The sequence below is a fragment of the Mixophyes fleayi genome, chromosome 5, assembly GCF_038048845.1.
Source record: "Mixophyes fleayi isolate aMixFle1 chromosome 5, aMixFle1.hap1, whole genome shotgun sequence".
Taxonomy (NCBI): Eukaryota; Metazoa; Chordata; class Amphibia; order Anura; family Limnodynastidae; genus Mixophyes; species Mixophyes fleayi.
In genome coordinates, this window is record NC_134406.1 from 8,426,521 (window position 1) to 8,439,651 (window position 13,131).

At 43.4% G+C, this 13,131-nt stretch overlaps 2 protein-coding genes across 4 annotated transcripts in view; one reads left to right on the plus strand and one right to left on the minus strand.

Moving 5' to 3' along the window:
* Positions 1-630: 630 nt before the first annotated feature.
* Positions 631-2,973, minus strand: CHRAC1 (chromatin accessibility complex subunit 1). The gene is made up of 3 exons (XM_075211209.1): positions 2,819-2,973; positions 1,608-1,734; positions 631-976 (listed from the first exon to the last, which is right to left on the minus strand). Exons 1-3 carry the CDS (start codon positions 2,939-2,941, stop codon positions 789-791), a joined length of 438 nt encoding a protein of 145 aa, XP_075067310.1. The 5' UTR covers positions 2,942-2,973; the 3' UTR covers positions 631-788.
* An 8,610-nt stretch (positions 2,974-11,583) lies between these two features.
* Positions 11,584-13,131, plus strand: part of TRAPPC9 (trafficking protein particle complex subunit 9) — a 456,795-nt gene continuing 455,247 nt past the window's right edge. For all 3 annotated transcript variants that reach the window (XM_075211675.1, XM_075211674.1, XM_075211676.1), the window contains exon 1: positions 11,584-11,602. The gene's annotated coding sequence lies outside the window, so the exon portion shown is untranslated. The remainder of the gene's footprint in view (positions 11,603-13,131) is intronic.

Here is a 13,131-nt window from a genome sequence, read left to right on the forward strand (position 1 = left end):
TATATTGTTATTAGAGATGCTCAGGCTCGGTTCCCCGAGAACCGAACACAACCGAACTTAGGGGATCCGAGTACGGAGCCGGTACTGTTGCGCGCCCTCGGAATTGATAACAAGGCAAAACGTCATTGTGACGTTGTCGGATCTCGGGAGTTTTGAATTCCTTTTAAAGATCCAACATCACGGAGGGTGAGAGGGAAGGGGGACCCCCATTTATATTTTCTGCCACTGCTGTGTGCCAATGTGTCCTAGATGTGCTAGGAACTGCTGTGTGTTTGTGTCATTGCTCTGTCGCTTACCATCCAGCCAGGTCGCTGCAGTATTTGTCCGAAAGTGTATGAAAATAATATTGTGATCTGTGAGGTGGTCAAAATTGACTGTAAATGACTTGAAATTAGTGTTATTGAGGATAATAATAATGTAGGAACAAAAAAAGAGCAAAGTTATGTGATTTTAGCATATTTTAGGATTTTTTCTAAAAAATCCAAAACCAAAACACACAAGGGTGGTTTTGCCAAAACCAAAAACACGAAGCTAGTCCAGATCCAAAACCAAAACCAGTTCATGGGGGTCTGTGAGCATCTCTAATACTTATAACGTTATAATAGATATTTACATACTTTTAAAATAATTTAATCACTGTTATTTAGTGCAATTTACAGTCAAACACTTTATTGTTCACAAGTGGAGCAGTAAAGTTTGGTTCAATAAAAAAAAAAAAAAAGGTACAAAAATAAATCTGCAGTGGAAAATTTCTATTAATTGTCAGTAGCCTAAAAGATATGGTAACATTAATCTTCCTCTCCATCCCCCTGTTCATTCTCATCTTGCTCATATTCTTCATCTTCCTCCTCTGAGTCTTCACTCTCTTCTTCTTCTTCTTCCTCCTCCTCCTCATCATCATCATCACCACCGCCTTCCTCTTCTTTCTCTAACATCTTTAAGTACTCACTGCCTAATATTTTCTTGGGCAATATGTCTGGGAATGAAACATTTAAAACACAAAAAAACTATTTAAAAGTGCAAATATATTTTCTCCAAAAATTACTAAAGGTTTTACAAACTTCAGATAACCTTTGGTGGTTTGTAAATACCCTGCTGCAATTTTTAATAAGTAGTGTGCTTTATCTTCCTTCAACTTCATGTTTTATTTAGTTCTTTCTCAACCACATAAAAAGTATACATGAGTTATAGTTTCATTTTTAAATACAAATGTAACTGAATAACGCAATGTTTTACTACATTTGTATGAAAAGATTTAACAGAATTATCAAGTTCTCATGTTATGGCGATGTAAGGCGATGCAACATTTCTAAAAATGTTACTGCAACGGAACGCTACACAAGTATAATATCATGTGGTACCACTAAATCACCAGTTGGTATGAGGCTGGCTGCAGTGTTCTTCAATTACAGACAGGAAGACTGCTCTGTGTAGGAAAAAAATCTTCCTCCATGGTCACAACCTTATCTCAACTTCTGACAATCACATGACCCTTTCCCATGTATATTTCTGGACGTTATTAGTAGCTGGGTCATATAAGCCATCTTCTACTTTGGGTTCAGCTGTCCTTTAAACACACTGGTGAAGAGGTAAGAGCCTTGACCTACCAGAAAGGAACTGAAACGTTTCGGATTCCTCTACTGTGTTTGACAAGTCGTCATACGTGAGTGTGTTGGTTTCTTTACCGGTGCCATGTTTATAGGAATAAGAAGCCAAGTATTTCACAAACAGCTCCTGCAAATGGGGTAAAGAAACAGGCGTGTCATCACAATAATATTGTACTTAGCAAATGCAGGCAGTAACAAGTAACAACTAAAATAAGTTACCAGCGAAGAGCCATCTCATTTCCTTTTAATCTATTTCTGTACATATAAGGGGATATTCAATTTAACATGATGGGCAACAGTCCACGGAGACACATGGCCTCGATGACCAGGCTGAAATCTCTGTTCATATTTGCTGGCATCGCATAGAGGTGAGCAGAAAAATGATCTGAGAGATTCCCTATCGTTATAGGCGGCACCTGCCGCTGAATTCAATCTCTCCATGGAAGCAGATTCAATTGGTCGCGAGGTGCCACCTCCATGTCTAGCTGCGCATATGCGCTGGCCAATATGGTAACAAATCTCTGATCATTTTATCCTCACATCTTCCTGGGACACGGGAGAATATGAGCGTAGAGTTGAGTAAACACATTGAGGTGATGTCTCTGTACACACATCCTGGCACCAGTGGCAGATCCAGGGGAGGGCGATCGGCGCCCCCCTATCAGCAGTGGGCATCTAGCAGCAGCTTACTATACTCATGGTCCCTGCGGCTGACAGGCAGGCAGAAAATCCTGTCTGGACGCTCTGATTAGTGTTTTAACACAATCAATGCGGCCGAGCAGCATACTGTGCCCGCCTGTCAGGTGCCGAGAACACGGGTATAGTAAGCTGGTGCTGGATGCCCGCTGCTTCTCTTAGCAAAAATGGGGTAGTGGGCCAAATCGCCCCCCTCCTAAAAAAAAATTCTAGGGGGACCATTTGTTGTCTGCATGTAGAAATACAACACAGTCTAGGCAGAGTATATAATTTCTTCCCACCCCTGTCTTATGTACTGGGCAATATGACATAACATGCCCCATCCTGGCACTGACTATACTAGTACCACTGTATTTTGGTTGTTTGTCATAGTAACTTGTTATTGTTAGGATAACCATTGTACTATTTTATTTAGCAGGGGAACATCACATTACTGGCCCCATTCTCATATTACCCCTTCCACCCGGTGACATCACATTCATATGACATCACGTAATGACGTCACCCCCGGGTACCGTAGCCTTGGTGGTGAGGATCAGCGCGTCCTGGTTGATGGAGGACACGTCGGGCGAGCTCCTCATGATCACTTTGACACGGGACAGCGGCAGAGACACCAACCGGCTCTCCGACCCCGCCATCTCGCTGTGCGCGGGAACAATAAAGTTGTTTGTATTCAACACAAAACAGAGACAGCGTGTTGCAGCGGAAACTACATCTCCCGTGATCCTCCGCGGCGCGACTTAAAGCGGGTCCCTCCCCCGCCAGCCCGGAATCTATAACGAGTCAATGCCGGGGAGTAGAGGATTATTCCCTGCAACCACCGGGGTCAATAATTCGCGACAATCGCACACGTCCAGGCTATAGCTCCAACAATAAGAGTGGGGAATTATGGGAGTTGTAGTTCCTTGCATCTATCGTTGTCTATACCTTGTCGCTTCATAACTAGGATGATGATACAATGTAACAGGTAACAATTACGTCATCAATCCCGCCTGTAATGCAGGTACAGGTATCCTATGGATCCCCAGCGGTGAAACTATTAGTCATAGTGGCATCGTAAATGGGGAGCCAGAAGTTCCTCACAGATCTGCTGTGATATCAAAATAAAGATAGTGAAGTATCTGCACAGGGCAGGATTTAGACTTTGCATATATGTGCTATCAAACAAGTTTTATACATATTTTACATTTTGCAAAGGCTACTCTCCAGAATATATTCATAATCCACAATAAAACAGACAGCAAAAATCTTAAAGTCATATATCTCTTCCTTTACAAAATATTAAAATATGGCATAATTCATTAGATTGTTTAATATTGCAAAATATCTTATGAAGGTCCTCCTAACCCTGGTGATAATATTAAAATATATGTGTTTCTTTTTTAGTTCATATTAGTTATACCTATCTAGCGTTGTTAGATCCAAATATATGTTTTTATTATTGTAACTCATGATTTGCCTAATGTGGTGTTGTTTTATATAGTCATGAAATATATGAACAATTATACCAAAGAACCATAATCAAATACAACATCTACCCGCCCTATCTTACTACTATTTAATGCAGAGACTAAGCTAGTGACCTATATACCATACGGAGAGCATCCTAGTGACTGATATACAATACAGAGAGCAATCTTGCAACCTCAGTGGCGCACGCAGGGGGGTTTCTGGGTCCCCAGAAACCCCCCCCCTCCGCTAAAAAAGTGCCCTACAAATCGGCACTGTACTATACAGCAGCCGCGGCGCTGTCAAAGAAGCGTCCCTGGCGGTGCTGTATTGTATACAGCACCGCCACGGACGCATCTTTGACAGCGCCGCGGCTGCTGTATAGTACAGTGCAGCAGAAACGGAGCTGCTGCGCATGCGCGGCAGCTCTCTAAGGTTTTTTTTTCAGGGGAGGAGGAAACCCCCCCTGAAAAATCCTCTGTACGCCCCTGAACCTCCATGTAATACAGTAAGCATAAGCATTCTGCTGACTGACACACAAAGCAGAAAGCATCCTACTGAACACAATATAATATAGAGAGCATCCTAGTGACCTCTAGACAGTCTATAGAGTATGTTAGTAAGCAGTATACTATAGAGAGAACATTACTGTGGCCTTTATTACAGTGCAGAGTGAATTCTAGCGGTAACATTGATACTATACAGAGAGCTTCATAATGGCCGATATACAATGAAGAGGGGTTCCTAGTAAACACTACAAAACAGAGAACATTGTAGAGAGCATTCTTGTAATCAGTAGTCAAAACACAATGCATAATAGTGGCTACTTGTCATAACCCTGGTAATAAAGATGGCTACTTGCTGATATGGACACAGCTAAACTTGGAGGTGAGGAGTCTGACGCACCTCTGGTCTTCACCAGGGATCCCCGCAAGGAGGTATGGGTTTCGCTGCAAGAGATGTGAAGGTCGCGGTTCTTCATTGTATTGTATTGTTCTAGCCAGTTACCAATCAGAGTGTTAGGAGCCATCTACTGGGTATGACAGTATACCCAGTACCTAGTTCAGTGGTTGGCAAAAAAACCCCTATTGCAATAGCTGGGGGGGAGGGGCATCCTCTCCGTCATTTAGCAGCCAAGCACAGGTGGCTAGCCAAAAATTGTAGAAACCCAGGGGAAGAGTGGTGCTGTATTGATGGAGCATTTCCGGGTCCCCCTTGCCTCTAGGTCCGTAACGTCCCTCTAAATTCCTCTCCTGCTTATGGACAAAGGGCGACAAGGCACTGAGCATCACCCCCAAACCCTTAGCTCAAGAAGGAAATAAGGTGTCTTCTGGCTCATCTTCAATAGCAAATTGACCCAACATTAGTCATCTGGTGGAAAAACATCAGTTTACCTTATAAGGAACATATACATTGATTTAGTGCAAATGTGTTAGTCAAACCGCGTTGCATTGCAAGGGGTGCAACTGAAATTTTGTCTTGCATGCAGGTGCTGACGTAGGTTATCCAATAGGATTGTAGATTATATACACTATATGGACAATAGTATTTGGCCACACCTGTTAATTATTGAACTGAGATGTTTTAATCAGACCCGTTGCCAGAGGTGTATATAATCAAGCACCTAGACATACAGTCTACATTTGCAAACATTTGTGATACAAAATGGGTTATTCTGAAGAGCTCTGTGACTTCCAGTGTGATACTGTGATAGGATGTCACCTTTACAATAAGACATTTCATCCCTGCTGGATATTCCACGGTCAACTGTAAGTGATACTATTATAAAGTGGAAGTGTTTAGGTACAACAGCAACTCAGCCACAAAGCGGAAGTCCAAGTAAGATAACAAAGCGGGGTCAACAACTTCTAAGGCTCACGGTGCGTAAAAAGTCACCAACGCTCTGCTGATTCCATAGCTGAAGAGTTCCGAACCTCCACTGGCATTAATATAAGCACAAAAACTGTGCAGTTGGAGTTCAATTGAATGGGTTTCCATGGCTGGGCAGCTGCATGCAACCCTCACATCACCAAGACCGATGTCAAGCATCGGGTGGAGTGGTGTAAAGCTCACCGACACTGGACTGGACACTGGACACTGGAGTCTGGGATTGGCGGATGCCAGGAGAACGTTACCTGCCTGACTGCATTATGCCAACAGTGAAGTTTGATGGACGAGGGATAATGGTATTGGGGCTGTTTTTTAGGGTTTGGGCTAGACCCCTTATGTCCAGTGAAAGGCAATCTTAATGCTTCAGCATACCAAGTCATTTTGTACAATGCTTCCATCTTTGTGGCAACAGTTTGGGGAAGGCCCTTTTCTATTACAACATGACTGTGCCCCAGTGCACAAAGCAAGGACTACAAAGACATGATTTGATGAGTTTGGTGTGGAAGAACTTGACTGGCCTGTATAGAGCCCTGACCTCAACCCCATCGAACACCTTTGGGATGAAATGGAACGGAGATTGCGAAACACTCCAATATCTTGTGGAAAGCCTTCCAAAAAGAGTGGAAGCTGTTATCACTGCAAAAGGGGGAGCGACTGCATACTAAAGTATATGTATTTGAATACATTGTCATTACAGTCCCTGTTGGTGTAATGGTCACGCTCCTGAATAATTTTGTCCATATAGTGTATGCTCTATATTGACCCGGTGTCACGAGCCGCGGCGGTAATCACAGCCGCCGCGGCTCGCATCCTGTTGGTCCCAGCATCCCGGCCGTCGCTATGACGACCGGGACGTCACTTCCTTCCAGCTCCCGACCGTTGCCAAGGCAACGGCCGGGCAGCGTCACTGCAGCCAGGCACGCCTGCGCATTAGGGGCTAATAGTTAGATTCAGCCTGTGGCTGAATTAGCAGTCTTTAGCCTGCAGGTGTGAGATTCAGGGTTAAGCCCTGATTGGCCTTTTAGTATCTGGCAAGTAGTCTGCAACTGTGGCTCTGTTTGTGATTGGCTCTGGGCTGCATTTAAGGCAATGAGGGCTGATGCCTCATTGCCGGTTATAGCGTTCTGTCCTCAGTCCTGCTGCCTGCTTGTACTATCCGTTTAGGTTCCTGCTACCTTAGATTTGACCACCCGTGTTTGACCCCTGCTTGTTATTGGACCTGTCACCTTTCTCTTCTGACCTTGACCTTTGGCCTGGAATTCGGATTTTGCTTCTTTGCCTGTGAGTTTGACACTTCGCTTGCCCTTGGATATTGCATCTGTGCCTGTGACCTTTGGACCTTGGATTTCTCTTATATACAGTCCACCAATCACTCCTGGGAAACTCCTTTAAGTCAGTATACGCTACTCGACCCTCGGTCGGCCCGCAGCCCAGTCTGTCCCCACCACTAGGGGCTCCAGCGAACACCTGGCCTTCAGAGTAGTTCCCGAGTTTCACTTTACTGACTTGGGAGTTCCTAACACCCGGGCTTCATTTTCTTTGTTCAACAGCGAATGTACCATGAAGTTTAGTCAGCCACTCTGTTGGGAATAAAGCCAACCTGATCCCACTGAATAATCTGGGGCAAACGGGGCAGTGATCTCATTACCAGTAATTTGTTTTGCAGACTTACAGATCTATGTTTAAGACGGATAATGGTCTGTAGCTAGTTAACTGTCCTGGATCGTTGCACCTGTTTGTTTTTAATTGAATTATCTGCTTCCAGAGACTGTCTCTGATTTCTACAGTAAATGTAAGATTTTTGCTTACTCTCCAGATTTCTTTCACCGTTGAGGCCCACACCCCAAGATCATAGCCAGTGACCCCAAATTGCAACAATACCCTCTTATGCCCCTAAAGGTTACTCAACCCGTCCTGTGCGAATCAGCCTTAATCTTGTTTTAACTCACTGGACTAATGTATGTTCTTTAGGGAATTGTTGTTAAATGTATGTTATTGCAAGACTTCAAGTGTTTTCCCGCATTCAGCACATTTGCAATGCTGTAGAAGTCTTGCCTGGAGCGGGCCAGAAACCTCGAGAACCGGCTAACGGTTTGGGATCACAGTTGGCCGTCTCGTGCAAAGTACTTGAACATACTTGAGAAACCATCCATGGTCCTTAACAAACTGAGGAGAGATAGGATGCACATGGACAAAGGTAAAATGATGGCCAGAGCACTTAGAAAAAACTCAGAACTCTTATGGTTTCTCTAGCTTGACCTCTAGTGCGATTGCAAAAGAATTTTGCAGATACTATGGTGAATTGTACAACTGACACCTGGGGGTAAATGTATCAAGCTGAGAGTTTTCCGGCGGGTTTGAAAAGTGGAGATGTTGCCTATAGCAACCAATCAGATTCTAGCTATCATATTGTAGAATGTACTAAATAAATGATAGCTAGAATCTGATTGGTTTTTCAAACCCGCCGGAAAACTCTCAGCTTGATACATTTACCCCTTGATGTATCCTCCAACACCTGAGCAACGTAATGTGCACTGATCCACCAAAACACATACAGTGCCCTTCCCCTCCCCCAGCTGCTGCTTCTGACATGGAAGATCCACTTACTGACGAGGAATTCTCTTTAGTCAGATTTCATTCCCCCACAGGGAAAAGTCTTGACCCAGACAGCTTTGTAATGCAATACTACAAGGGATTCCATTCCCAGTTGGCTTCACATGTTCTCAAAGCATTTAATGTAAATATTAAGGGATGAAGGTGTAAAAACATTATTTTTAGTGCTCTTTACCTAGTTGTTATGGAGGTGCTAGTAAGTCAGCTTACAAAGCTCACCATGTATACAGTTCCATTGTTTGTCTTCTCTTCTCCCAAATTACTTTATCTCTTCCTTACATTCTCCTGTCACTGTAATTCAAATGCGATAATCCTCTCGCAATACAATAGGTGTGTGTGTGTGGGGGTAGTAGGAAGGGATTAGATGGGGGTGTGGCTTAGTGTCTTTTCCGATATGTGTGACATCATTATGGGTGAGGTATGATGTCATTAGGGTGTGATCAGATTGATAATATGACAGTGTGCAGAGATGAGACAACTCCCTGACTGTGCCCATAGGCTGCACAGACAAACAGAATAAACGTGGATTTAGTATATACATTCATTCCCCTGCTCTAGGCACAGCTAAGCAAAAAAAATTCAGGCTTTTCTGCTTGCTTCCAAATGGACATTTGGACACATTTTGAATTTCAAACAACTAAAAAATAGTGTTACTTACATAAAGTGTATGGAGTGTGTGTATGTATGTCTGAGGGAAGCATTAGGCCTGTGTGTTAGTGTTCAATGCAGAAGTGGCTTTGCTTAATTTATACGTACCTAATAATATAATAAAAAATATTATACACAAGAAGGAATAATGTCTTATTAGTAAAAGCGAAAATCATACCATATTTGCCATATATTAAAAATATTAAATACAACAACACCTCCTCTGTTGTAAAAAATAAATGGGCATTGTCTTTCCTGCAGCAGCCTGTATATAAATGAAAGTTAATTAATGCGCATAGAAGGGCGCAAATTAATTTAATTACTTTACTTAATATAGCTGGGATAGTAATGAATGAAGCACCATCTATTGGAGGTCAATCCTCAAACAACCAATCAGGAGCAGCTAGATAGTGTTACTGATAGTTACCATCATTGGGGACATTTGCACCAGCTGTTTTTGGGGTACATGAGCAGTATGAAAATCCATGTTATAAAAAAAAAATAGCTAAATGTGGTATACATGATTTAAAGCATTACCATCCTGACTGTTTCCTACCCCCCAACAATGGGGGGTAGGAAACAGTCAGGACAGATGATAAAAGGGGGCGTGTCCTAATCATCATAGGGTGTGGCAATCCTGGGAGAGTGCCTAGCACTCTGATAACGCTAGGCCGCCCCTTAATGTCTTCCACTATCCACTAAATACCCGTCTAACGCCATGTGCCCCTGTGTCTGGTGCTCCTGGCACCCATTCACCATTGCACTGCTATGCAGAGGACCAGTGAGTGCATTTACGTCCCAACATTATGGGTCCAGAATGGGAGTGGGGTACAGAGCCCACAAATCGGGACAGTTGGGAGCAGTGATGGAACTACCATTGGTGCAGCGGGCCCCATGGAGATAATGGGGCCCGCTGCATGGGGAACTAGCGAGCTGTGGACCCCGGTTCCCTCCGGGGCCCAATCTCCTCTGGTTGGGAGGTATGCACTTTGTACTGTATCTTTAAACATAATATATAGAGATATCTTTGGGAGCCAGTCTGTCCAAACTGATCTATATATATCAGGCCAAACACCGGTCAGTTACTAAGGAAAGACAACCTGTAGGTAAATATGGAAGTTTGTGGTTAGTTGGACTTCTTTCTCCATGTATCACAGCTGTATAATAAGATTATCATATCAGATACCTAAAATCGGACATCATGACCCATGGATGGTCAGTTGCAGTTTGCCGAATACTTCTTTTTGGTCCTATGCAGCCATTTAAATTGGAGCTTATGGCTGCCAACTGTCAGTAAGTTTAAATACAATGTAAAATAAAAACCTTTATGTTCATAAAAAAAGAAGAAGAGTATATCACAGGTTATGTGCTAAATAATGTAAAATATAAATATCTAGGTGTTTGGCGCAACTACTCACTTGCAGCCGTTCACAATAAGGATCTCATCCCATAAAATCCCAAATTTGAAATATAAAGAAAATAATAAAGTGTAGAATTGGCGCTTTTTCAAGGCACCTTATCTAATTATTGAAACGTGTTGGACGGGATCGGAGGTACAGAGAGGGTCTAATTCAAACATTTACTGCCCACCTGTTGTTCCATTGTGACAAGAGTGTTGTTCAACAAACATCTATATAAACATTCTATTTAGAGAAATATTGATTTGTTCCTATTCTAAACATATAACAAGAACATATAGCAGAATTGCAAACTAATTTCTGTTTGCCTATTACTATTTGACACAAAGTAATGTATTCTAATATTTATAAAATAGTTTGCACTATGATGTGTTTGTTTTTTATTATGATTTGTGGGATTGAATATGGAAAATCACAATTTAACAAAGAAAAAAATTACTTTTTTTTATTACAAATACTTTCAGATGGAATTTGTTACACTTGAACTGTGAGAAACTGTTTTGTATGTTGTTGTGGAGATCAGAAGAGTTACAGGTTACATTATGTAATAAAATGATTCCATTGTGTATTACTTCTTGAGCACTCAGCCAATTATTCACTTTATTGTTTTCTTTATGTAGTAAATAATGTTGTAAACATCTAATTACCAATACAAACTAATACTACAAATATAATATGCCAGTGAAAATGCTGGTTGTCGACAAAACTGTCAGTAAATAGAATTGTCTGACTTGTTACCGATTCCCCCATTCATATTAGAATGATGCTGGGCTGCGCATGCGGGGTACAGTGCACTGATACACAGCGCCACCCAGCGGTAGCTTCCCACTCGACTCTTCTTCTCAGCCGGTAACAATAAACATTTCCAGCCAATCTTAGCAATTGATGACGCGCGGCAGCATGCGTATCCGTGCAAAGTGATTGGCCAACAGTCAAAACAACATCTGCAGCGCGAGCTGCTTTCCTCCAATCAACGCATCGTGAGCGGCGCAGCCTCGCAGTGGGAGATACCAACTGTACGGCAACTCACGGGGGGAGACTTGTGACGTCTTCACATGTTTCCCTGCATACAGGATAATAAACCTGCGGATGTTTTGATTGTGTTTCATAAAACGAGAATTATAATAGCTGTAAATGTTGTCTGTAAGTGTCTCTGCTCGTGCTGCTCGGTGTGAGAGACGTCTGTGTGATATCACCCCTCCTGTGTTGTGGTTGGGCGGCTCCTCCCCCAAGGAAGCAGGAAGCGGAAGTCAGTACTGAGGGATCAGAGCTGGGAGACAGGTGGGTGAGCGGTGCTGCCTCCTGCTGATCGTATTATGTCCCTGCAGGGTGTCACTGATAGACCGGGGTGCAGGACTCGGGGTCCCCTCTCTGTGTGACAATGCTGGGCTGAGTCACATGCATTATGTGGCCCCTAATTGTCTCATTGTAGGGCTCATGTTTGCACTATGTGGCCCCTCACTGTCATCGTAGGGCTCATATCTGCCCTATGTGGCCCCTACAATTCTAGCATCAGGGGCCCCTGACTGTCTCAGTATAGGGCTCATAGCTACACTGTGTGGCCCCTGCAATTCCAGCATCAGGGGCCCCTGACTGTCTCAGTATAGGGCTCATAGCTACACTGTGTGGCCCCTGCAATTCCAGCATCAGGGCCCCCTGACTGTCTCAGTATAGGGCTCATAGCTACACTGTGTGGCCCCTGCAATTCCAGCATCAGGGGCCCCTGACTCAATGTAGGACTCATATCTGCACTGTGTGGCTCCTACTGGGCCATCATCAGGGGTTCTGACTGTCTCAGTATAGAGCACATATCTGCACTGTGTGGCCCTTGCAGGACCAGCATCAGTGGCCCCTGACAGTCTTGGCAAAGGGCTCATATACCTCGAACATTTTATCATTTGCACTGTGAGGCCCCGACATGGCCAGCATGAGGGGCCCCTGACTGTCTTAATGTAGGGCTCCTCTGCACACAAGGGGGTAAATGTATGAAACTTCCCTTTACAATGCAGCGCCGCTTGAAATTTAATTGCCGAACACACGGGTGTTGAAGAACCCGCATGTTCATACATTTACCCCAAGGACTCGTACATCTGGAACCTTTTATCATCTGCACTGTGTGGCCCCAGACTGTCTTGTGACTTACACACCTCTTCTGAGCTCATGTCATTGTTATGTCCCTGCATTACATTAAATGGAGGAAGAAACCTGTTCTGTTCTTTATATACGTATAGTTACCAGGTCAGCTTTACACCAGACACACAAAGTAATCAAGCTTCATGGCCATAGTGCTGATAGTTCACATGTACATCTGCAGCTGTTACTGACGTGGCGTGCATGAGGCTAGGGTATCGCTTGCGTTTTGGAATCAACAGTTTATATGTTAGCAAAAAGCAGCACATATCTGCTATTAATTCATATTACTGCAGTCTATGGGATCTGCTTGTTGCTGATGCACTAGTTGTTCCCATAACATCTAACCACTCATGAACACTACCTGAAGCATTTTCACCTAGCAGATAAGAAAAGTTGCTGAGATCCAGGTCATTCACATGAATGTAAAATGTGATAATGTGTCACACAGGCTATGAAAAGTCATTAATATATAAAAGCAGTTACGATGCTCGTAATGAAATTAATAATGGAAATGCCCCTAGCATTTGTGTCTGTTCAGGAATTTACTGCTGTAACAATACTGGAAGTGGCTGAACACATTGAGGATGCTCCAGCTCTGTCCTTCTGGGTCTCCCTATGCATGGGCAGGTCCCACTCTTATGAGAGCAGAATGGTGGCCCCAGGAGGGTGTCCCAACA

Coding starts and splice junctions, on each gene's coding strand:
- CHRAC1 (XM_075211209.1), bottom strand. CDS start 2,941: ATGGCGGGGTCGGAGAGCCGGTTGGTGTCTCTGCCGCTGTCCCGTGTC. Junction 1,735..2,818: donor TCCTCACCACCAAGGCTACG/GTACCCGGGGGT, acceptor CCCCATTTGCAG/GAGCTGTTTGTGAAATACTT. Junction 977..1,607: donor AACGTTTCAGTTCCTTTCTG/GTAGGTCAAGGC, acceptor TTTCATTCCCAG/ACATATTGCCCAAGAAAATA.